Source organism: Phascolarctos cinereus, unplaced genomic scaffold, assembly GCF_003287225.1.
Source record: "Phascolarctos cinereus isolate Bilbo 61053 unplaced genomic scaffold, phaCin_HiC Scaffold_5;HRSCAF=322, whole genome shotgun sequence".
NCBI lineage: Eukaryota > Metazoa > Chordata > Mammalia > Diprotodontia > Phascolarctidae > Phascolarctos > Phascolarctos cinereus.
In genome coordinates, this window is record NW_027555958.1 from 1,919,617 (window position 1) to 1,943,788 (window position 24,172).

Genomic DNA, 24,172 nt, shown 5'->3' on the forward strand with positions numbered 1-24,172 from the left:
CCTGATGTTAAATTGTTTGGACTGTCCCGTGCTACCCCTCCATTATGGTGTCGTTTCTTATAGAATGGTCCCAATAGTGGCTTTGCCCCTCTCTCCCCTCGTCCATCTGATGTGGAGAACTTTGTCTCTATGAGTCTTTTCTAGATGCATATCAAGCAGGTCAAGATAACGGGGTCCCTCCTAACCAGTCAGTTGCCAAGTTGGGTCCATCCTCAAATGTGTTCCCGACACCTTCAGAAGGGCGGCTTGGAGAGCTGGCAATGCCAGCTTTCCTATTCTGAGACGTAGCTCAGATTCGTGTAGGTTAAAGGACACAAGACTCCTAGGCTCAGTCCTCAGTGAAAGGGGAGACCCAACCTGCCAAGGGGGGCATGCCTGGGAAACTGTAGACCTTGTCCTCTGCCTGTTCCTCACTCACAGTTTACCCAGAGGTCTCTTGGGTAGCCATGTATATTTCCTTCATTAGTCATTGAAAAGGGAACCAACTTCACAATGTAAAAAATCAGTAGATGAGACAATCCCTCCCACCTCCATTCTGTGCCGACTTCTTGGGTGGTAGTGAGCATTCGATGTCTGGAATGTGTTCATTGAGGGTCTACAGAGATGATGCAGGACTGTGGGTGAGTTCAAGGCATTTTGGGGGATTGCTGGGTGGATTCTTGTTGCCCTGTGAACAAGGATTGTGTTGGTCAGTGCTCAAACAAGAGTCAAGTTGTTTCCATTGTATTTAATCACTTCCCAGAAGAAAGGGGAGGGGAGAGTTCCCATGGCTACCATGTGGACAATGAAATGAGCCTTTCCTTGCACACTGCCATCTTGACTCTAGCCCCATTTTCTATAAACTGGAGGAACTGGTGGTTTCTTGCTATGAGTGTGAGTGTGCTTCTCTGTGTGTATGTGTGCACAAGGGTGCGTGTAGGTGTGTGCATGTACATGCTTACGTGAGTGCAACCACATAAAACAAGAGAACGGTTGTCTATGGTCAAGCGATGCTGTCTCTTTTATGAGTTATTTTCCTGGTGCGTCCCAAATGGAGCATAGAAGGAGGTAAAGAAAAAGATGTAAATGTGGAGGGTGACACTAAAAAGGGGAAAGGAATAAAACAGGGAGGGCGTCCCTCAGTCCTGCCACAGAGCAGGCGAGTTCACCTTCTGAGTGCGCTGAAAGCTTTTAATAACAAATGTTATTTTTTAAATATTGATATATTGTGTTTTTATAGCATAGTTATTTCCAGATATACTTCTCCCCTTTCTCTCCTTTCCCCCGGTCATCTTTCCTTGTAACCAAGCAAAAACAGTTCAACCAAACCAACCAACAGAAAGTGTATATACTATCTGCTACCCATGATCCTCCACCTCCCTGGTGGCAGTCTGTCTTCATGTCCTTGTACTCCAAATAGAGAAAGGCTTTGTTCTCCTCTTCTGTGTGTGGGTTAAACCAAAAGTCTTGTTCTTTCCTGGGTGCCCTGAAGGTTCCAGACCCAGAGTAGCCCAATAACTCTTCCTGAAATCCCATAGACTCCAGAGATATGAAGCCTCCAGGTTTGGGCAAACTTGACAGCTTGTGACCCTCGATGACCCACTTTGTTGCTCCCGTCAGAACTTTGGCCATCTGCTTTGATTGAAAGTCAGATGTGGAGAGGTGGAGCAAGAGGGGAGGGGAGTGGGACAAGGCTTCTGTGTGAGGCACTAAGTCATTGAGCAGCATCAATGCTTCCATTCTTTGGGGGTCTTGGTCTAGGGAAGGGGGGCAGATGGCTCATGAGAGCAATAGCAAGCAGGGAGCTCAGTGCACCTGGAAGACTGTGCAATCTGGATGGCTGAGTGGGCCTTCCTGGGAGTGGTGAAGTGTGCATCAGCCTGCAGGTAACACAGTCTTCATTCTGTCTTTCATCATGAATTCTGGCTCTTTGGAGTTGGAGCAACTTAGAAAGAAAGTCAAGTGCCTTTGATTTCTCCCTGCCCCAAATGCCAAAGTGAATATGGCAGCCCCATCAGAGAGCCCACTATGTATGACTGATAGGATTGGGGTCTATAGCTATGGACCCCCTAGCAACCAGAAGACAGATGATGTGAAAGTCACTCCAACAGCATCTATGATTTCCTATTGCAAATAATCATAATAACAACAATTATGTAACATTTACATAGCATTTCCTATGTGCCAGGCACCCTGGAAAGGGCTTTATAGATTTGTCCTACTATACCCTCACGACAACCCTGGGAGGGAGGTGCTAGTATTATACCCAATTATTATCCACGAAGTGTGTGAGGAGGTGCCTGCCTATAGGTGCACGTTGTCTTATGCTCTTTAGATCAATGAGTCAGCACGGATTATGCAAGGTACCACACGCCAGGCACCACAGATGCCAAGACAAGCATGGAATAGTCCTTGCCCTGGAGGAGATTCATTTCTCTCAAGGGAGACAACGTCTGGTTTTGCTGTCTGGTTTTTCTATTGGTACTCTTAGCACCATGCTTGCATACAGTAAGTGTCTAATAAGTGCTTATTCTTTCATAAATGAGTGTATGCAATATATATGCACATACAAATATGTATTTATACACATAGACAGACAGATAGACAGATAAGATAATGGGGAGATAAGCTAGGGGAAGGCAATGCTTGAGTGGGGCCTTAGAGAAAGTAAGGGATTCTGAGAGGTAGAGGTAGAGGTGGGGGTCTAAGGCAGAGGCCAGAGAAGGGCCAGGTGGTATGGCCAATGTGTTAATAAATCTTAAATGTAAGTGTGTGTTTTCCCACCACCCTCGTTCCTCCTCTTTGTCTGTGGATATTCCATTTAACATGCCTGACCTCTCTGTTAACGCTGCTCCCTGATCTCTAAGCCTCTGGTGCAAGGGAGCTTGGGTTGGGTTATAAAAGACATCTGTTTTGGGCTCTGCTGCCGTCACCACCATGTTCTTTAAGCCAGGAGGGATAACCAGGAGCTCCAGCACCTGGCAGGTCACCATTTGTCCTCTGCAAAAATTCCAGACAGGGCCACCTTTTCTGGAACCATTTTCTTTTCTCTTCCAAATTTGCTCCCGGGCTGACATTAAACAAGCAGGTACTTCAATGGTGGTCATGCCTCTCTCACAGCCTCTGAGCTCTCTAAACATATGTCATCCATAACTAAGAGAGAAAACACAGTGTAATCTGATAAAAGTCTTGTGGTCTTGTTGCACAAGCGTCTGGACCCCCTGAATAAGTGAAAGAGGAGGGAATGAGTTTTCATTGGCCTAGAGGATTCTTTTGAAGATAAATGCTTTTGAAACATTTTTGTACTTTTTTTGAACTTTTGAAAAAGAATGAGAAAAACTTAGGGTGGCCTGACACTCACCCATCTGGCCGACAAAAGGCTCTCTTCGGCTGACCCTCTAGTCCTCCCAAGCTGAGTTGGTCAGAAAGGACCCCAGGAAGCCAGGGGTGTTTGCCACCCGAGCAGAAGCTCCCTACAAAGTGCCTCCAACTTCAGGCTCTCCGGTCCAAGCCCCGAAACCCAAGACGAACAGGGTCTTTTCTGGAGGCGTCCACATCCTGTCTTGCTGCCGGCTCTCACTGAAAGCTCCTGTGCAGAGAGGATCCCCCCTGAGCTATTGGCTTGGGGCGGCCGAGCTTGCCTCCTTGTTACCGATAGCCAGGTCAGTCTGTCTGCATTCGTCCCCTACATGCAGCTGGCTTGCGGTTGAGGAAGTGCAGATGAGTGTTTGGTCCCTAGTCAGGTTGGGTTAACCTCTGAATGTTGCGGAGGGAGCGCAGGCATTGGCAATGGACACTCGTAAGGAACACAGCGTAGTGAAGGAGATGGAAGGGGTAGGGGAGGTACTTAGACCCCCATCTTTGACCCAGGAAATCCCATTCCAGTGTTTTGTGGCCCCCTGCCTTCCTAACCTAACCTGCCCAATGAATGTGCAAACATGGGGGCCGAGGGGAGGGAGACCACCCGGAGAAGGAGCAGTGACTGTTCTGGGTGAATTGGTCAGCGTTGAGTGTTGGCTTTGGGATGAAGCTTCTCCCCTTCCCGATTCTCTTTCTGGTGCCTTAAATGAGCGGCGGCTCCTATCTCGTTTGCTGAGAGGGTGAGGGCTGGCCCTAAGCGAATCTCCCCGCCCCCGCCTCCCGCCCCCGACCGTTCTGTCCCCTCGTTTCCTCTTTTCCCTCTTTGTGCTGACTGCCTAATAACTGGTCTATATTTGTGTGCAAGCAAAGCCCTGAGAGCGGCAGAGCTGGAAGCAAACGGAAGGAAGCATCTGGGGAGTGGAGGGAGAGTCCAGGCGTGATGTGCCCCCCCCATGCCCACCGCACCCGGGCCCTCCCTCCGGCATTGCTCTACAGAACCAGTCCCAGAGGACCAGCCTCCATCGCCAGGGCCAAGAAGGGGGTTGCCCCTTTCCTGCATATTTCAGAAAGACTCACTAAGGGGAGCCAGGAGGAAGACCGAGGCCAAAAATCTGGGGGTGACCTAAGGCTTCAGATGCCCCACCCTCTACCCTGTACCCGCACATGTCTACATGCACAGTGTATGAGGCGAATAGCAAGATCAATGAAAGGACAGCGGTGTATAAGCCTAGAGGAGAGGAGAAGATTCAGGGGGGAACGCAGCAGCGTCTTTAGATGTGTGAAGGGCTGTCTCTGTTCTGCTGGGCCCCAGGGAGGAGAACCGTCAGCAGTGGGGAGAAAGTGCAAAGAGCAGATCTGGGATCTCACAGAAATTAAGGAAAAGAAAAAACATCCTAGGAATGAGAGCTCTTGGGCAATGGAGCAGGTGACCTTGCCAGGAAGGGGCTTTCCTCTCTGGAGGTCTTGGATCAGACCTTGGGGGCCACTGGCCCAGGATGTGGAGCCCTGGGTTGGCCAGATGGCCTCTGGCGACACTTCCAGTCCCAAGAGTCTGACAAGAGGCTGCAGGTGAGGGGGTGAAGTGGTGCCAGAAATGATCTGCGGGAGAGAGTTGTCATCAAGAAGCCCGTGGGTAGTGATGTGGTGAGACAGGTCATGTTGTGAGCATGAGGGAAGACAAGCCCACAGCCTGAGTGGTGCCCCAAAGGCCTTGGAGAAGCTGGAGGCAGGGGTCACCCAGGACAGAAGGGAGCGGCAGGCTCAGCCTTGGTCCTCCAGGAGGCGGGTGAGAGGCCGAGCCATCTCTGCCTGTTTTCAGAGCAGCAACCATCTGCTAGCGAGGACAACGGTGGTGCATGGAGGCAGCCCTGGCAGGGCCCTGGCCTTCCTGAGGCTATTTTGAAGAGCCCATTAGAACCACCAGAAGGAAGGTTCTTTATTTATCAGCTTTCCCTCACTTCTTCTACCTCCTCCTTGTTCAGAGGAAGGCTGCCTGGCACTCACACGCTGTCTCTGGCCCCTCAGGTCCCAGGCTCAGGTAGCAGGAAGGGCACCTCTGCATTGGCGAACTTGCCAAAAGCACCACCTGTTAGAGGTTTCCAAAAGGCCTCCTCGGGCTTCCTGCAGGGCTCTGCTGTGGCTCCATCATCCACTGCTCCTGGCTGCTGGTTCCCAAGGAAAGCCCGTTGTGGCCATCCCATATCTGCACAAGCTTTGCCTGCTCTCTTTGGTGGGCTTTGGGATCCACTTGAACATTCCTGCCTGGGGTCTGCCTTGGGGCTAAAGCCTGGCTGAAGATGGTTAAGGTAACCAAATATTAATGATGGTTACAAAGAGAGTCTGGAAGGATCCTGGAAGGGAGTGTCTCAGAGATGATGGAGCTCAAGCTGGTCATTCTAAAGAGGAGGACGTTGGCCGCCAGACCGGGAAGTGGTTGGTTCAAGGTCATCAGGCCAGGGAGTGGTGGGTCTGAGACTACAACCCAGCCTCCCAACCCCCAGGCCTGTGCTCTTGCCCTTGCGCCCAGGTATGGTACCACATTTATCTGTGCTCATGAGGAGAGAGCCCTTCCATAATGTCTCCTTAGGGTTTACAAAGCACTTTACCTAGGTTTTCTTATATGATCACCATGACAGCCCTGTTAGGTCCAGACCGTTATTATCCCCATTTTACAGATAAGGAAACAGCCACAGAGAGGGCCCTGCAGGCCTTCCTGAATGCAAGACCAGCACTTTGTCTCCAAGACCATGGAGCTGCCCATGACTAAAACTCCAGGGGAGTGGGCATGAGGGGCTCCGTGTGTTTGAAGGTGCAGTTGGAGAAAGAAACAGAGGACAGAGGGAGGCTTGCATAGGCCACCAGAGATCTGGGGAGCCCATGTGAGTCAGGCAGCATTAACCTAATCCTTGGCTCTGGACCAGGATGTCTGACAGATTCTAAACAAGACAAAAGTCCTGCAGCTGCTGCCTCAGGAGCTGGTCCCCTCCTTTCCAGGTCTCTAGGTCCTCATTGGTAGCACCTGAAAATGCTTGGTGGGCTTCGGAGTGCCCTGGAAATGCATGCTGTTATTTATTGTCCCATTAGTTTTCGTTTCGTTATTGTAGTGCTCAGAAGTCTCCAGGTTTCCGACTCCCTGAGTCATCTCTATTATCCCTCCCTGGGGCCTCTGGGCAGCCCACCAGCCTCCAGGTCCATTTCCCCATGTGGGGCCCATTGGCCCTCCTGGCCTTCATTCAATGACCAGCTGCTATTTTTGTCCTGCTTTCCTACTCAGTTCAAGACAAATTTTGCCTTTGATGACCCACCTAGCCCCTAGCCCACTCCCCTGCCAGTAAGAGAATTGCTCTGAGAGGCAAAGACCCTTTCCTCCCATAAATTGTTTCTTATTTCCTTATTTTAAAAACTGGAATAGAGGATACAGATACTGTTTCACTCAGGGAGAGAACAATGGCTGGCGTTTCCATAGCGATTTAAGGTTTGCCAAGCCTTTGATGAGTATTATCTCATTGTATCCTCACAGCAACCCTGTGAGATAGGTGCTATCATGATCACATTTTACAGATGATAAATTGAGGCCCAGAGGTGAAGTGACTTTCTCAGGGTCACCGGGCTGGAGAACTTCTAGGGCAGGATTTGAACCCTGGTCTTCCTGATTCCAAATCCAGTACATTCTCCACAATTGCACCCATCTTGCTGCCTCAGCTGACCTCTGTTTTGATGGGGTTTTTGCTGAAGATAACAAGTTCTCATTAATACAATTCAACCCCACCAGCAGGAGCTCTGATGGTTGTCCCCCCCCCACCCCCAGGCTTGCTTTGATGAACCAAGAAGCGTCAGCTACAGGATCCTCCAGCAAAGCCCACCCTGCATGGAGGGAGAAGGCTGGCTGGGCACAGAGGTGAGCCTTGCGTCCTTCCGCATCTCTGGAGGTGGAAGGTCAATATGACCGTGTCCACACGGAGAACCTGAGAGCTGGACTTCAGATGGGGAGGCAGAGCTGACCACGGGCCGCCCAACTCCTCTTCCCCCTCAATGGGAGGGCCTGAAGTGCCGGGGGCTTTCCTCTCTGTCTCTGCTTCCCCAGCTCCCTGCACACAGGAGGGGCTTAATAAATGGCCTTTTTATTGGACTGCTCCACTGTGGCCTTCAACAAGCCCATTGCAGAGGGAAATGGAACAACCTTGTAACTCGCACACCGGATCTCTTCCTGAACGATGTTGGGACCGTGCACTTCCCACGCCTCTGTTTTGGGCCTGGAATTCAGCCGCCCGGAGCCCTCTCGGTGGCTCAGACAGAGACTTGCTGAGTCGTCTCTGGTGAGTTGCTTTTCTGTCCTCTCATTGCCTTAGCTGCCAACATGAAGAAAGCTGCTTTTATTTTCACCTGGTCTGGCAGAAATATCCTCTGGGCTCAGTGTGTTGTTTAGAAAACTTGACTGAGCCAGAGGGGCCTCCCTGGAGCAGCATGGCTGGGCCCAGCTCAGCTCTGTCAGCCAAGTGTGGAGCCAAGATGGCACCTCCCTGTGGGATGCCCCCAGACTCTGTGACCAAAGGGCAGCTCACTCCTGGAGTCCTAACTGTGAAGTGGGGACATTGGGGCATCCTGGTCAGTGAAAACTGCTGGGAGGACATGCCCAAGAGAAGCTCACAATATCGGTTGCAGGTGGCCCAGATGCCCTGCCAGCTTTGACACACATCTAGGGATCACAGGTCTAGAACTGAGAGGGATGTTGGAAGGCAGCAGGTGGTGCAGTGGGTAGAGCACTAGCTTGGTCTTAGGGAGACATGAGTTCAAAGCCAGTCTCGGATCTTTGTTAGCTTGTGTGCCTCTGGGAAATTCTCTCTCTGACTCAGTTTCCTCAACTTTAAAAATGGGATCTAATGATGCCTACCTCTTGTGAGGATGTTGGAAAAATGAGATGAGATCCTGGGCTGCTGCCGTGGGCTGTCAGGACTTGATTTGGTGCCTTGGGCCATCTTGACTGAAGCAGAAGGAGCCCCAGGAGAGCAGGGTGGGAGACCGTTAGGGACAGAGCCTGCACCTGGAGTAAGGAACTCCCAGAAAAGGAAATGCCCTCCTACCGTTCAAGTCAGCACCTCCTCTGCACTTTCTGGTCTTAGAGGAGTGGTGGGGCCCTGAGAAGCAAATGACATGCCTAGGGTCACATAGTCAGCAATACCAGAGTAAGAACATACATGAACCTGAAGAGGAACAAAAAGAGCAGAAGCCTGCTGGACCCAGGGGATCATGGGAGAGTTTAGGGCCAGGCTTATTGCTCCCGACATGGTCCATTGGCCCTGGAGGTTTCTGTCTAAGCAATGAGACACCAACATCACGTGTGGAACTAGGTTAGAAAGCTATTGTTGAGTAGGCATTCTTCTCTTTGCCTTCTCGCCATCGGGGAATGAAGAGGAATGAGGGGAGAGTTGGGGGGACGCGCCTTAAATCCGTGCTGGGCTGAGGCAGAAGCTGAGGCAGGTAGTGAGCCCTCACCCGCCCTGGGCATCCTTTCCTGCCCCCCAGGGTAAGGCGAGGCAAATCAGCACCTGCCTCCCTGTGCTCCCCCAGCTCCACTGAATCCCTGGCCCAGTGGCCATCACCTCCAAAGCTCTGCTCTGTTCAAGTGACTATCAGAACAAAGCCTGCAGCTCGTAAACTCTGGCATCTCAAGTCTTTGGTGGCAATTCTCCTCATCTCCATTAGCATTTATTGAGAGCCCACTCTGTGCCAGTGACTAGAGATACACTGACCAAAGTGGAGAGGCCCCTGCCCTCAGAGGGCTTACCTTCTCCTGGGGGCAGGGTGGGGGAGAAATACAACGCGGTACCATATGAGAAAAACCCCACAGGCAGACAAATAATAAGAAAAAGGTCTGGGGGTTATCAGGAGTGGCTTCTTGTAGCAGACAGCAACCCAGGAAGAAGAGAGGAGGAGGAAGGGCATTTCAGGCCGGGGGCACAGCCTGGGCAAAGGCTTGGTGATGAGAAATGAGATGTCCTGCTTGGAGAAAGGTTGTCAGTAGGCCAAGTCACCGGGAGGTAAGCTGTGTGTTATCAGCCTGCAGAGAGAGGCCAGAAGCAGACTGCTGAGGACGTTAATGCCCACTCTGTCCTAGAGGAATCAGGGGGAACAGAGACATATCTGGGCTTTAGTAACGCCCATTCCTTATCTCTGGGATCAGTGGCTTGGAAAGGGGAGACATTTGGGCAAGGAGCAATGATGGCTCAAAGGACTGAATCTGAATGGAAGGGGGGTCGATTGTAGAGCCATAGTGAAGATAGAATTTACAACTGATCCAATGTGGGGAGGAGGGAAGAGAAGAAATGGGGATGACTGGAGGTCATGGGGCTGGGAGTCTGGACGCAGCATCCAGGGAGCACCTTGCACCACTGAATGACCTAACAGGGGGAGTATCTGCGTATGTGTGTCACGGCCCTGATCCAAGGGCATCGATGCAGCTGCACCCTAACTATCCAAAGAACCCCTCGATCCCCTGGTTGTTTTGTCTCTCAAAGGACAGACCAGAGAAACTGAGTAAATTGGCCCAATGATACAGTTGTTAGGCGACCAAGCTGGCAGCACCACCTGTGGCCTCTCCACCCCCTCCTCAACTGTTTGTGTCTTAAGCCTCAAGACCGACCTTCCTACCTGAACTTTGGGCTAATCCTTCTAGGTATCCTCTGCCAGCTATGCTGCTCACAGCACTGACTGGCCCGACCACAAAAGCGCATTGAAATGGCTCCATATTTGGACCACCCCATGAGAAAAACCGGGAGAGAAGAAGTAGAATCAGAGTGGGAGGGGAGAGAAGGACGTTGGAAATGTTCGCATGCAGCTCAGTGTGTTCCTGGGGGGCATTATGAGTAGGAGAGTGAAGCTTCCCTGGCACCTGTACAGCTTTGGTCAATAGACAACCATTGCCTGAAACGCTGTCTTTGGAACACGCTCCAGAGAACCTTTTCTTAGTGGCTTTCAGCCTGTGCTGCCCTCGGGCACTTGTCCCCCCCAGGGCACACCCTGCTCTCAGTGGGCTGTCTTTGGCATCACGACATAGCGCTGGCAGCAGCCTAGAGTCAGTGTTGTATGTGCTTCATCGAGGGCTCTGGGTACCTGGGGATGCCCTCAAGCCCCCATCAAACCCCTTTGACTTTGGCGCAGGGAAGGCAAGCAGATCCAGTAGGGATGATGGTTTTAGCACTTCCTCTCATTCTGAAAAGTCAGTCCTGATACCGGGAAGCTACTTACATGATGCAAACTGGCGCCTACCACCTTGGCACCTTGTTCCCAGTGTGACTGGTTTCTGGTTCAACGAGTCTCACAAGCTATTTCTCTTTGGGGATCCCAACGCTGTGTGGAGCAGGAGTTAGGGTTGGTCAATTCTTTGTCTTCTAGGTGAGGCAGATGAGGTCTAAAGAGGAAGTGGCTTGCCTGGGTCCCACAACTTCTGAGGAGTGGATTTGGGATTTGAATTCAGGTCTTCTGATTCTAAATGCAATGCTTTCTGCACTGTGAAGAATGTCACCTGAACCATTAGCAAACAGGAGGTAGGAAAGGGACCCAGAAGTGCACAGACATGGGAGTCAATGTTAACTGAAGAAAGTCAGCAAACATTTATTGAGCTCTTACTTTGTGACAGGTTGTGTGACCCTGGCCAAGTCACCTTGCCTCTGAGTGCTGCAGGCAGGTCTGTCTCTAAGAATGGAAGCTGCAAAGTTTGGAAGGTCTCATTCAAGTGCGGCTGGGTGCACTGACTGGGTGACCATGGGCATGTCACTTCCCCTCTCAGTGTCCCGGATGCCTCTCTGAGGCTGTCAAGTTGCAGGGCAGGGGCCAATCTGCATTGGTACCAGGAGTTGACGCCAGGCTGGGTGCTAGGTAATGGGCGTGACCATCCCTGCCTGCAGAAGCTCCCCTCCTCTGCAGGACTAGCACCTGTCTGTGGGTAGTTAATGCAGACTCTGCAAAGTAATGGCCAGGGAGAAAAGTTCTCCCCTGGGCAGAACAAGAAAGGTTTTGGGCAGAAGACAGCGCCTCCCTCGCGGGAAGGAAGCGCGGGGTGCTGGCGCCAGGCTCTCTGCTACCTACGCATTTCGTGAAAGACCCAAGGGGTGCGCGGCGGGTCCTCGGGCAGCTCACACGTCTCGGCTCAGGGCTGTATCAATGTCTGCGTCATCATGGTTCTTCCTCCCCTCTCCACGTGCTTCCCTGCCTTCTCTTTCCCGTTTTCTTCAGTGCCCCGGGTTCCTAGCGCCAACGCTTTGCATCACCCCGCTGCTGCTGTCTGACTGTCCTGCCTTTCCTCCCCCTGGGGTCCACGAGATCCAGGGTTCGGTTTGGCCGCCCTGCAGAGCCCAGGTCACCTCGTCCCTCCTCAGTGTCTTTTCTCAATGTCCACACCTCCACAGGGCAGCCAGGCTTCCCACAATGGTGGGTGGGGGTGCAGGGATCCCGGATACCCCCTTCTGGCTCCCAGCAGCTAGAAAGGCTCGGTTTTGTAAGGGTGGGACTAGGCACCCCAGTAGGTTTGGGACTCTCGCCTTTCTCTTTAAGTGCTGAGCTTCCTGCCAGGGCTGTGAAAAGTCTCCAGGCCCAAGGAAGGGGTGGGGGATGAGCCTAAAACAAGCCCCAAGGACTAGGCAGACCACGGGCGCAGACGGGCTTCCCAGCACAAGCCCCTTTAAGCCCCTGGACAATCAAACAAGCAGCAGAACCTAAAGACTCATTGTCAGCAAGCTTTTACTTAGCGCTTGCTCTGTGCTGCGCTGCGCTAAGTGCTCGGAATTCAGGAGGCAGACGCAGTGAATGGGAGAGAGCAGCAGAGCTGAACTCACAGGTTGACCCAGTCCTTAGCACCTGCTGGCGCGGTGGGCGTGGCCATGATTGCCAATGTCTTCTAGAGCCTCCCTGAGATGACTTGGGGATGACGATTAGATTGTCAATATCGGGAAGCGCCGGCATCTCTGGTGCAGGCCGTGGAGAGAGCATTGAGCCTGCGCTGCGGGTAACGAGCAGTCACCTAACGCTGCTCCGTGCAGCCGCCACCCAGCTGCCCTGGCGGACTCCCAGTGAGGCGAGGACGTCCTGGAGTCTCGCCGGGGAGGACCCAAGTTGCCAGTGACACAGAGCAGGTGGCCCCAGGAGAAGCGAGTGGAAAGCGCAGGGGTGCTTGGGCCCTGGGCAGCAAGGGAGCATGGCTGCTACCGATCTGGGCTTCCTGCATTTACCCAGGCCAAGTCCTTCTGTTCATGTTGTGTGGGCCATGCGCTGACATGGCGTCCTTCCTTGTTTTGTTTGAATCTCTTTTTGTTCTTGGATTTCTCGTTTTTGATTTTGCTTCAGTGTGACGTGTACTCTATGACAATAACCTTCTTAGTTCTAATGTCCCTCCTGCCCCTCAGCAGTTGACCAAGCTCCACCAGTTGGCCATGCAGCAAACCCCCTTTCCTCCCCTTGGACAGACCACCCCCGCTTTCCCTGGTACGTACCCACATGCCCTTTACTGATTTCCTTCTCTTCTTTACCTGTAGAGTTTCTCTTTCTCTCTGTCTCTCTGTCTCTCTCTTCTCTGTCACTCCCTCACTCTCTCTTTCTCTGTCTCTCTCTGGGTCTCTTTTTTTATTATTTAACGAAATAGTACTGGGCCAGGGCAATGTTGTTGTGAATGTCGCTTTGGCGTAAAGTTAAAAGACTTGTGGGGATGGAAAGCACAGAGTTATATTTGGGGGAGTGGTCTACTTTGCAATTTGTCTTTGTTCAGTCTGTTCTTACTTATGGGGGGCCATGTCTGTCTCCTCCCAGGCTTGATAGATTCTCAAGCCGACCCAGACCACCCTGCGTAGACCGTCAGGGCTTCCCCAGAGCAGAACGGAGGATATGCTTTTGATACTTTGGGGGGCTTCCTCAGCTCCCTTAGTTGGGTCCCTGAGAATTATCTCCTCTTCCCGATCACCAGAGCTCCTGCCCTCTTTTCCCCCCAGTCTCATCAGCCAGGATCTTTTCTCCAGGCTACTGGGTGGCACTCACAGGAAGGGCAGAAGGGAGCCAGTGCCTGACCACACAATCTAGGCAAGGAAAGGGCAGAAAGAGAGAGCAAGGGGGAGACAGACAGACGCTAGCCAAGCAGTGAAGGAACAGCCCGAGGATTGAAGGCACGTTCTGATCAGAGCAGTCCATCCCTCACTGTGTCTGCCACGGGCCATCGAGGACATGCCGACCCCAGCCCAGCCCCGGGAGGCGGGGTGGGGGGTGGACAGTGGCAGGAGAGCATTTCCTTCAGTTTCTTGGGAGGATCACGAGGCCATTTCATCAATCATATTTTGAGCTTCCCTAGTTGGAATGACATTGCTGATCTCCTTGAGGGCAAAAGCCTTAAATCTCTTTCTTCTTTGCTCTTCAGGAGAAAAGCTGCCTTTGCACTCCTCCGATGAAGCTCAAAATCTGATGGGCCAGTCGCCAGGTAAAGCACAGGACCCGGCGGGAGGAGCACTCCTTCCTTGCAGTAACGCCCTGGGCAGAGTCGGGCTCTCAGGAGGACGGTGGCCCCCAGAGTGCCATCTTCCCCTCGGTCTGGCCCTCTTGCCTTTCACAAGCACCTAGGCCTAGTGCTTCTAGTTGGGGTGCATGGCTCTGAGGGCAGGGAGGTTGGCCCCAGGCTCATGATAATCTGATCACCCCGGTTCCATCTGCACTATCTTCCGAGTGAAAGTCCTTGCTACTCAGGCTCCCATCTTGTGTACTGGCACTTAGCCCATAGTGGCCCCCACACCTTCCCCTTCCCACAGCTGCAGACACAGCCCCATGTGTTTCAAAGGCTTTTGGTTGTAGTTTGTTGGGTTTTCATGACACCCATCTCAGGGTGAGCCCAAGCATAGCAGACTGTTAATGGTCACGTTAGGGTTTGTGGACATTCCATGGAGCAGCTAATGAAGGGTGGCATTCTGATACTGAAGACACCTGGTTTGATTGGGGCCCAACTCCCTTTCACCTGTTCCTATGTGACTGTGACCATGAATGCTGAAAGACCCAGAGAGAGACTCCTAACACGTTAGGTGGGCCCCAGCCTCAAACTTCTAGGGGAACAAGGATGAAATAGGCAGGAAGGGCTGTGATCTGCTTAGGCAGAGGGACCGGATGATGGCCCAGACCCATTTCAAGGTTGATGTTTGCTCAACAATGCCAAATAAGCATTGGGAATGAAAGGTTGTATTTGGACAATTTAATTTTCCTGAAATCAGATCACGAAAGGGAAAAAGAATGGTCTCTTCTAAACTACAGGTGCCTGAGAGACCCTCGAATTCCTCAGATTGCACCATTAGTGTGAAACTCCCAGGAAGGCACTTCCCCTCCCATCAGATCATCAGGGGGATGAGGTTCTCCTGAGCTGGAGCCCCGCCCCAATTGTCTAGTGATGGGCAGCCCCATCAGCTGCAGGGGAATGGGCTTTCCCAAGTTGACTCCAAAAAAGGAGAGACAAGAGATGGAATGTGGGTAGGGGCAGCAGCGGCAGGGTTCAGTGTGGAGGGAGGGGGAGGAAAGGGTGTCCTGTTAGCATTTTAGTGATTGGAAGTTAGCTCGGAAGGCTTCAGGGGGTCAGGGGTTAGGGAGACAGCTGGAGCTTTATTAAACCTCTTTGACATCAGGAAAGAACACTCATTTAACTGTCATCAAAGTCCACATATTCACCCTCAAGGATTCCTGAGAAAAAAGATTTTGTTTTGTTTTAAGGCAGATTTATCCAAATTTAAATTCTAAGTCTGTAGACAGAGACAGAGACACAGGGAGACACACACAGTGAGAGGTTTCTAATCCATGATTGAAAGATGGAAACACAATCCTTATTGGTCATAGACTTTCTTCCTGGGTCACTGACTGAAGAGATAAATATGAGGCCATCTAGACAAGCTAGACAGTCTAGACAGGCTGGATCGAAGGGCTTGGCATTTCTTAATGGGTGGCTCCCTGGGCTGCAGAAAGAAGCCAGGTCTCTTCAAGGCAGAGACTTGTGCCCTCTCTTCACAGTGATAACAGCAGCTCCTGTGCTTTCTCTAGCACACCGCCATTTGCAAAGTGCTTTCGATAGAACCCAAGTCTAGTGGTAGACAGGACATCAGAGGCTGTCTAGTCTGACCCTGTCTTTTTACAGAGGAGAAAACCGAGGCCCAGAAAGGTTAGGGGCTTGTTCAAGGTCAGCAGCCTGGCATTCCGGCAGGACCCTGCACAATCACCACTGCGCCATGTTCCCCACACAACAACCTTGTCATCCAGGCCATATAAGCTTTGTCTTCCCCATTTCACAGGGGAAGGGCCTTCCCTATGGTCACACATAGCTAGGAAGTGCTTCAGCTGAAGTGGACACTCAGGGCCTCCCCCAATCCTCCTTTTGGGAACCCTCAGCATGATCTTCCAGGGGGCCACTGACTCCAATTGTTCCATGCATTTCGAGCTGGTGCCTGCCAATAGGGCAGCCGCCAAACCGCTGACCAAATGAGTGCGACTGAGCAGACTTGACAGCGCTCCCGTTCTCCAGGCTGGGAGGCAGCTGTCAGGCTCGGGGGAGGCATCCAGGCTCTGCCCCTAACTGAACCAGATGGCTCCTTGGGAAGCTGATGAAGAGCTGCATCTCATTAATTGAAACTATTTCCATGAAAACACTTCTGAATGCTCAATGGTGAAGAGTCACAATGGGGATGCACAGAAGGCTATGTGCGTTTTAGTTATGTAAGCAGACATGGCAAAAACAGGGCCTAATGTTGGACCCAAGAGCACTGGCCTGGGAAACTCCACCCATCAGATAGTCTTGTCCCTGAGGCCTCCAGAGGCTGCATGTCTCCCTTAATCAGCTGCAAATTCCTTAGGCCGCATTCATAGCCACCCTTGAGATCCCAGCTTTGTTACTAACACACTGATTCTGGGGCAAGTGGTAGAAATGACATATTTGGTACCCATACTGTGATCCCAGGAGAAATCAGCTTGTTGGAGTAGACCCCCCCGTGATACACTTCTGGGAGGGAAGAGACAAGAGTTGCCCAGGATGGTCAATCAAGGCTAGCTTGTGATCTGCATAGAACATTCTCACTGATGAAATCACAGACCAATCAAACCATCAAAACCACTTATTAAATGACTATTTTGTCCCAGGTTCTGTGCTAGGTACTAGTGAAACAGACCAAAATGTAACATTCTATGCTGCATGGAACCAACATTCATAGGAGGGAGACAGCATGTATAGGGAAGTAGGTTGAAAGAAAGATAGATGGATGGATGGATAGATAGATAGATAGATGGATGGACAGACAGATGATAGACAAATGGACATTCAGCTAGATGATCAGATAGATGATAGGCAGATAGAGGGACAGACAAATAGGAAGATAAATTACAAAATATATACAAATTAAATACAAGCTTCTCTGGAGTATTTGAGCCCATAAACAATGTGAACTGGCTCTTCTGTGTCTAGAACATGCCTCATGGGTAAGCCAACTCCCTTTTTATCCATGAGCATCAGTTTCTTCATCTGTTAAGTGAGAGGACTCTATAAAAGCCATTCCATATGACCCTAAGATTCTAACACACACATACACACACACACACACACACACACACACACACACACACACACTTTAAAACTATATTTTCTTCAGCTTTCCAAAGACCCTTGATTCCATCCCTATGGGAAGCCCTTCTCTCACCCCTAGAGCCACAAGGGCCAAAATCCTTGAGAAAATAAAGTGCCACACCTCCCCACTGTGCACATAGCTCAGCTGGTCCCTGGATGTCAGGGGTGTGGGCTGTGTGCCTGAGGCCTGTTCAGCTTCCTGACCCTGCTGGACCTCCCACTCTGCTGACCAGAGTTTGAGTCAAGGGCATGAACAATGATCCTCCTGTTCTTCTCCAAGGCAGCTGGCGGCAGGAAAAAGGACATTGGGGTCAGAGATCCTGGGTTCTACCCTTACTGCCTAGGTGACCTTGGTCAAGTCACCTCCTTCCCTGGGCCTCAGTCAGTAAGATGAGAGGGCTTGGATGGGATGACCTTTAAGGTCCCTTCCAGCTTGGAATTGATGGCCATTGGGTCCTTTCCAGAGAGCTTCCCTGGTGGGTCAGCATACCTGTGACCCTCAGTCAACCCCAGCCCCAAACTAGTCATTCAAGCAGAAGGAATCAGGCTGCTCACGGTCATGTCAGTTGTGTGCAGGGCATCTTTATGGCCACCTCTCACTCTGCTGGCCTCCTGCTTCCCTAATGTCCAGTTCAATAATCCATTGAGCACCTGTTTGGTACCTAATGTACTGGGCTCTGAGCCTGAAAAGACAAAACCAAAATGACCCCTTCCCTGGAGAAGCTTACACATAATCAGGAGGAAACACCATGTGCACAGACATCGGATACAGAGCAATTTAGGAAGAGGACTTGGCAGCTGGGGAGATCAGAATAGGCTCCCTAAGGCAGGGGTACTCGGGCTGAGCCTGGAAGGGCTTTTCTTGGAATTTTCTTCTGACTCTTGTGTTGACAGCTTGATGTTGTCCTGTCAGAAATCCTGTGGGACACAAACTGCCAAGAGGGATTTTCCAACTGAGCAAATGATGCTAAGGCTGTAGGAGTAGACAGGTGAGGTCAGTTTTGGTGTGGAATTCTGTGGGCTGTGGCCACAGTATCAATGGCTTCTGAACAGATGGAATTCTGACATTTGCCTTCCCTCCATTTTCCTCTCCTCTCCACCTCCTGGCCCATCTCCTCAGCTCAAGGTCTGCGGAGATGTGACTCATTGGTTGATGGATTCAATGCATGGTCAATAGCCCCTCCATTTGGGTGGTCAGCAAGTTCCAACCCCAAGGAAAGGAAAGATGGCTTAACTTTGTCATTTCTAAAAATATTTACGGATGCCTGGGTAAAATTCCACAGGAAACTGGCAGAGCTTCCTTCTAGTGGAAGCCCCAACAGGGGGGCATTAGGGAGAGGACATGAAGCCCTCCTAGGAGGAAGTGATGAGCCTGGACACTCTTGGGTTCCTCTGTGTGAACTTAGGAGCCAGAGGAACATCTGGCAATTGACATCTGGCATTTTCGAGTCTAGGAAAGCCTATCCAACTAAGTAGAATTATGTTGATGAGACAACCTTGACCCCCCCCTCCTCCTGCTGTTTTTACTGTGGACCCCAACCTTCTCCCCCTATAGATGCTGGGGTTCAACTGAACATCCACTGTTACTGCTGGTAGGAATCCCATAGCCCCACATCATGGCCAATCAGACAGTTCCCTTCCACTGAGACAGTGGCAGGAGTTTTCCTGGCCCGTTTCAGCCACAGCTGCCAAACAAAAGCTTGACTCTGTGGGAAACAGCTTCTCAGAGAAGCTGTTTGATAACTCTTGTCAAGAACTGTCACAGTTGGGGTGTTAAGGCCCATTCCAGCCACTCTTCACCCTTGATTTTGATTTTGACTTTGAAAGAACTTCCCACATGTTCACTGACTGGGCCATCAAGACAGGCTGAGAAGGCATCAGTTGGGTTTTCAAAGAGGAGAGATGGCATGGGTCCAGAATTCCCCCAGCTAGTTAGTGTGCCGTGTGCCTAGTGCACCCCTTTGTCATGGCTACTGTGTGCTGACCCAAGGACATTTGACTTTCTACACTTTCAGGGCAAAACTGAATAAAATCCTTCCTTCCTTCCCTCCTTCCATCCTTCCTATTTTCTTTCCTTCCCTGCTTCCCTACCTCCCTTCCTTTTTCCTTTCCTTACTTCTTTTTTCCCTTCCTTCCTTGCTTCTTTATTTTCTTGTTTCTTTCCTTCTTTCCTTTCTTCCCTCTTTTCTTCTTTGCCTTCTCCCCTCCTTTGTTCTTTCCTTCCTTCTTTCCTTCCATCCTTCATTCCTTGTTTCTTTCCTTCCTTCCTTCCCTGCTTTCTCCATATATTTCAGAGTTGGTATCGGGGCAAGCTTGTATGCCAGTAGCATCTGTAACTCACAAGAACAAGCTATCTACCTTGGCTAGTAGAGAGAGCCTTACCAATGACACATGTGTGTTCTGAAGGCTGTGGCTTCCCTTTGGAGCTGATTGCTTCCCCTCATGCCTGGTCTGTTCTTGTGGTCAGTGTGGCCTTTGCTGGTGCACCTCCCAGCCACAGCCATGCACTGCTGGATACTGTGGGGACATGCTCCCAGTGCCAGAGGGTGAAAGACCCTCCACTGACACAGAGGAAGGGAGGGTCTCCACAGGCCTAAGGATGTGACTTCTTCTGCATAGGATGCTGCCTAGTTCCACGGCTCCCAAGTGGGTTTTGGAAGTTTTCTCAGCAGCTCACACTAGTCTGATATCGTCTGATGGAGATTAAGGAAGGCAGGTGATAACAACAGCTCAGTAAAGGAGATGGTCCCTGCCTGGCTTTGGTGACTCCTTTAAATTTGAAAAATAATAACTTGGTAGAGAGAAATGGAGGGTGGAAGAGTCCCCAAATCCCCAGCTCGGGCCTGGACACTGAGCTTCCTCAGCTCAGGCTCTCTCTCTGTGGAATCTCCCCCCATGGGCACCTTCCCTCCCTCCCCTGTAGACAAGCCGCTCCATGTGTGATCAGTGTGTGTGTCTCTGTTCCTTCCCAATGTCGGACAAGGTGTGGTTTTCCTTCATACTGTAACCATGTTCCCTTACCTGTGACCAGGTCTGGATGCCAGTCCCCCGGCCAGTACTCATGAACTCACCATTCCCAATGATGTGAGTATCGCCTCTCTGACTCTTCTGTGTGCCCGTGTGTGAGGGAGGGTCACGTGTGATTGGGCGCTCCATTGGGCACTCGATATGAGGCAGAGAGGCCAGCCCTGGCTGGCTGGCTGGCGGGCCGCCTAACTCAAGGTCACCTTGTAGCTAAGCACTGGCCCACCATGAAACAAGCACGTGGGACAAGTGGGGTAAACCCACTGGCTTGTGGCCATGTCCACTGGTTTAGCTGGGCTTTGTTTTGCTTTGAGATCTTGACCATCTTTTCTTCTTCCTTTATCTGCATTTAAAGTGAATTTAGTGCTCATGAAAGAGGCTGGATTGAAGTCCTCAGCACTGAAGGAGACCAGATCTGTCAAAGAACTGAGGGGTCCAAAAGTCCTTCAGCTGTCCTCACTCCAAATCTGCAGGGAGGTGCACAGATCTTTAGAGTGGGAAGGGTCCCGAGCGGCCACCCAGTCCAACACACACACAGCAGACCAAGGAGCACCCTTCCCCCATCTCTGGTGGCCACTCATCTGTCCTTTGCATGAATGCCTCGAGGAGGGCAAGCCCACCAGCTCCCACCCCTTCTGCTTCAGGCCTTCTCTCCTTGTTAGGAAGGTTTCCCTGAAATCAAGCTATGCTACATCTTTGCAATCTCCACCATTTACTCTTGGTTTTCAATCCATAATGCCACTTCCAAAGGATAGGCCTTTAGCTGTGGGAAGAGAGTGTCTGTGTCTCACTCAACTCTTCTCTCTAGGCTAAACATACCTCCAACTGCCCTTCATCTGACATGAGGTCCACCATCTTCATGGTTGCCTTCCTCTGAAAGGGACTGGTGTGGGCCAAGTCCTTTCCCACTAAATGTTTAGCATCTTCAATTACAAGTTCTAATATCCTGAGATTTCTTCTTGGCCATGAGTCTGAGTAATCGTGAAAGGGGTCAATACCAGACTTTTTCTCCATGTCCCATCTCTTCTACTTGTGGGGAATGGATGATTTACAAGCAAACATTTTTGTAAGTCCTGATGTCACTGGGAGTCCCCTAACAGTCAGAAAATCTACCCCGCCAATCTGAAAGTTTTCCTTTCACTGTGGTAAAAACTCAGAATGGGAGATAAACAGAGGCAGGGGCAAAGAGAATAGGACAGAGACAGATTGACAAAGAGAAAAGAAATACATAGGTCCAGCGACAGCAAGGCATAGGACTCTGCCTTTGTGGACATCTGGTAAGGAAGGCCAGGGGAGCAGAGAGGGAGGGGAGGCAGTGGTGATCAAAAGTCATGAATTGCCAGATCTCCCCTAAAGTGGCTTGACCTTTGAAAGATCATGAAAGCACCCTCAGCTTTGGGCTTCTTTCAGTTGAAGAATTCTGCCTTGACTGTCATTGATACCATCACTCTGATGCCCAATTAAAGTTTGTCTTTGTCAATGTTCATAGCAGTGCCCAGGATCACCCTTCTCTCTATCTGTAGAGCACCCACAATCTCCCCTACCCTACCCTGACCTGCCCTGGTGTGCTAGGCATGACGGTGGGGCTGGGAAGAGGGAGCTGAGGCCTCCTTTTCCCATTAAGAGACATCAGGATGTGGGGCTGCCTTTAATGGCTCATTTGAATCTTGGCATAAACTATCTGGCATGTACCTACGGATTCCCAAAAGTTGAGAGCTCAGTGAAGAAGGGCTGTGTCTACCCTAAGGATGATTACTGTGGTCGATGCCATCACACGTGAGCACGGGCTGCCTCCCCAGATGCCACATGTAATGAGGAGATGACTGGAGAGGTGCCGGGGATTGGGGTCCCAAAGGAGGGAGTCAAGGGAGCACATGGGGTAGGTAATTGACCTTTTCCTTCTCATCAGTTACAAGCCTTTCTAAACAGCCATGTGTCTTTGGAGAGCAGCCATCCTCTCAGAGGTCCAGTGCTCAGAATTGGAAAGAGGCTGAAATGGATGGTTCAACAAAAGCAAAAGGAACTCGCCAGCTCTTTTGGACCAAAACACGATTGTCTAAATAAATTAGGAATGATGGAGACAATAGGCAAGGCTCTAGAGCCACTGTGGCTGAACAGAAATCCCTTGCTTGAGGTCAGAAGACCTGTTGTCACTCCCTGGGTTTGACACATACAGGTTGTGGGGGCCTGGACAAGTCCCAGAACCTCGAAGTGCCCCAGGCCACTGTCTACAAGCTACACCTGTTCTGCATTCCTAGGTAGAAGGGATTCCATCACCAGGAATGACTTCTTTCGTGCTTTGTTATGACTGTTGTTGGCCTTTCCTTCCCCTCCTCTCTCCTCCTTAACCCCTCCCTTCCTCCTCTCCCCCTCCTCTCCTCTCCTGTCCCCTCCTTTCCTCTTCTCTCCCCTCTTGTCCCCCTCCTCTCCTCTCCTTTCCTGTTCCATCCTCCCCTAATCATTCTTCCTCTCTCCTCCCCTCCTCTTCTCTCCTTTTCTCTCCCCCTCCCCTCCTCTCCTCTCCCTTTCTCTCCCTTCCCTACTCCTTCCCTCCTCCCTTCCCTTCCTCCTCTCCCCCTCCTCTCTCCTTCCCCTCCCCTTTTTTCCCCTTCTCCTCTCTACCCTCCTCTCCTTTCTTTTTCTACTAGCCCTCTGATTTCATTGGCCCAGGGAATGCCTGGATGAGGAAGCTTCCTGTCCTAATGTGCAGACCACTACCTTCTTTTCCCCTTCTAGTCACAGAGTTGCTTGGCTCACTGAGAGGTTAAGGCACTTTCTTGCCCAGGTTTGCACAGCCAGTGAGTATCTGAAACAGGGTTTGAACTTGGGTCTTCTTGGCTTATGGCCAGCTCCACCCACTGCACCACGCTGCTCTTTGGACTGCACTGTATCCGATAAAGCCCGCTTCCCAAGAGGCGGAGTGGAAAGAGAGGTGGCACCTGCTGCTCACATTTGGAAAAGTGTGCACTGAAGTTGCAGACACCCAGGAGAAAGGAGGGAGCTGGACAGACAAAGGATGGTGGGGAGCAGAAAGGCAAGGAGGTGAGGCTTGGAGAGGCAATAGCCCAGGAAGTGGAGAAAACACAGGGGAAAAACCAATCAGAGACTTGGTGATCAAAAGGAGGAAATAAGGGGCAAAATGGAAGAGCTGCTTGGAAAAGAGCAAACAGAACTTTTAAAAGATAGTTTTAAAAATTGCTTCAAAGGCGGCTTATTGGAGAAGAGCCACAAAGCCATGAAAGCGCAACTTCTGCAGATGCTCCATTACTGGTGATTGAGGGGATCAAGGCAAAGGCCCCTTGCAAAGGATCTGAGTGAGTGGAAAGATTTTTAAGTGTCCAAGGAAAGAGCTTTAGAGACAACCAAGGCTGGATGCAGCCGCAGGAGGAGAAGCCTCCCGCACTTGCAGCCCCTGGTGCCTGGGGAGAGGGGCTCCTCGTTGTCATTGTTGGGGCTTCTTCCTCCCAGGGTGAGGGCTTGCCCCAGGCTCTTGTGTGCCCAGCCCCACCAGAATTCTGGGGCTCACAGAGGGGCCCTGGCCTGGGCACCTGATAGCAGCAGGCATGTATAGAGTGCCAGTCTTGAACAGACTCACAACCCTGTTGGTCTCTGGCAGAGACACCAGAAAGGCTTCAGGTATGAACAAAATGCAAACCTCTGGAGGGAGTCCAAGGTCTGTGGCTGTGGGACCCCTGTGTTCATCTCTACTGCAAGATCTGGCATTATCTCTACAATCTCCCCTCTGTCAGCTCAGAGGTTAATTCTCTCTTCAAGGTCACCGATCAGGCTTGATGCTACCACAGGAGCTCTCACTAGAATTTCTAAATGTCCTCACACTTTGTCATTAGGCTGGTACTCTTCAGACTTCCCAAAGGTCGATTGATGCCCTTGTCCCCATCATAGAGATGTGAAAATGGAATCAGAGGCAAAGCTGAAAAGAAGACTAGTGTGTTCCTCCCTTTCATGAATTTCTCTTGTCTTTGGTGATAAGCTAAGGGCCTCTTCTCTTCTTCCTACACTGTTGGTTCTGCTGAGTAGAAAACAGGAAATTCCTCTTCTGGTGGCTCCTGGAGGCCCCGGGCTCTTCTTGAAGTCTCTGTGTATTGTTCATTTCTTCCTCTTCCCTGTCGGCCGTGGTCTTCACCAGGCCACTTTGGGGAAGGTAAGGGGAGGCAGCTTCAGAAGTTGACA

General features: G+C 51.1%; 1 protein-coding gene across 19 annotated transcripts in view; it reads left to right on the top strand.

The window, feature by feature from the left end:
* Positions 1–24,172, top strand: part of PCBP3 (poly(rC) binding protein 3) — a 376,369-nt gene that overhangs the window by 322,649 nt on the left and 29,548 nt on the right. For 10 of the 19 annotated variants that reach the window (XM_020973415.2, XM_020973433.2, XM_020973424.2 and 7 more), the window contains 3 exons: positions 12,738–12,816; positions 13,736–13,795; positions 19,989–20,041. In XM_020973415.2, the coding sequence (XP_020829074.1) occupies positions 12,738–12,816; positions 13,736–13,795; positions 19,989–20,041 (192 nt within the window). The remainder of the gene's footprint in view (positions 1–12,737; positions 12,817–13,735; positions 13,796–19,988; positions 20,042–24,172) is intronic. The other 9 variants (XM_020973418.2, XM_020973425.2, XM_078154588.1 and 6 more) reach the window with 2 other exon arrangements.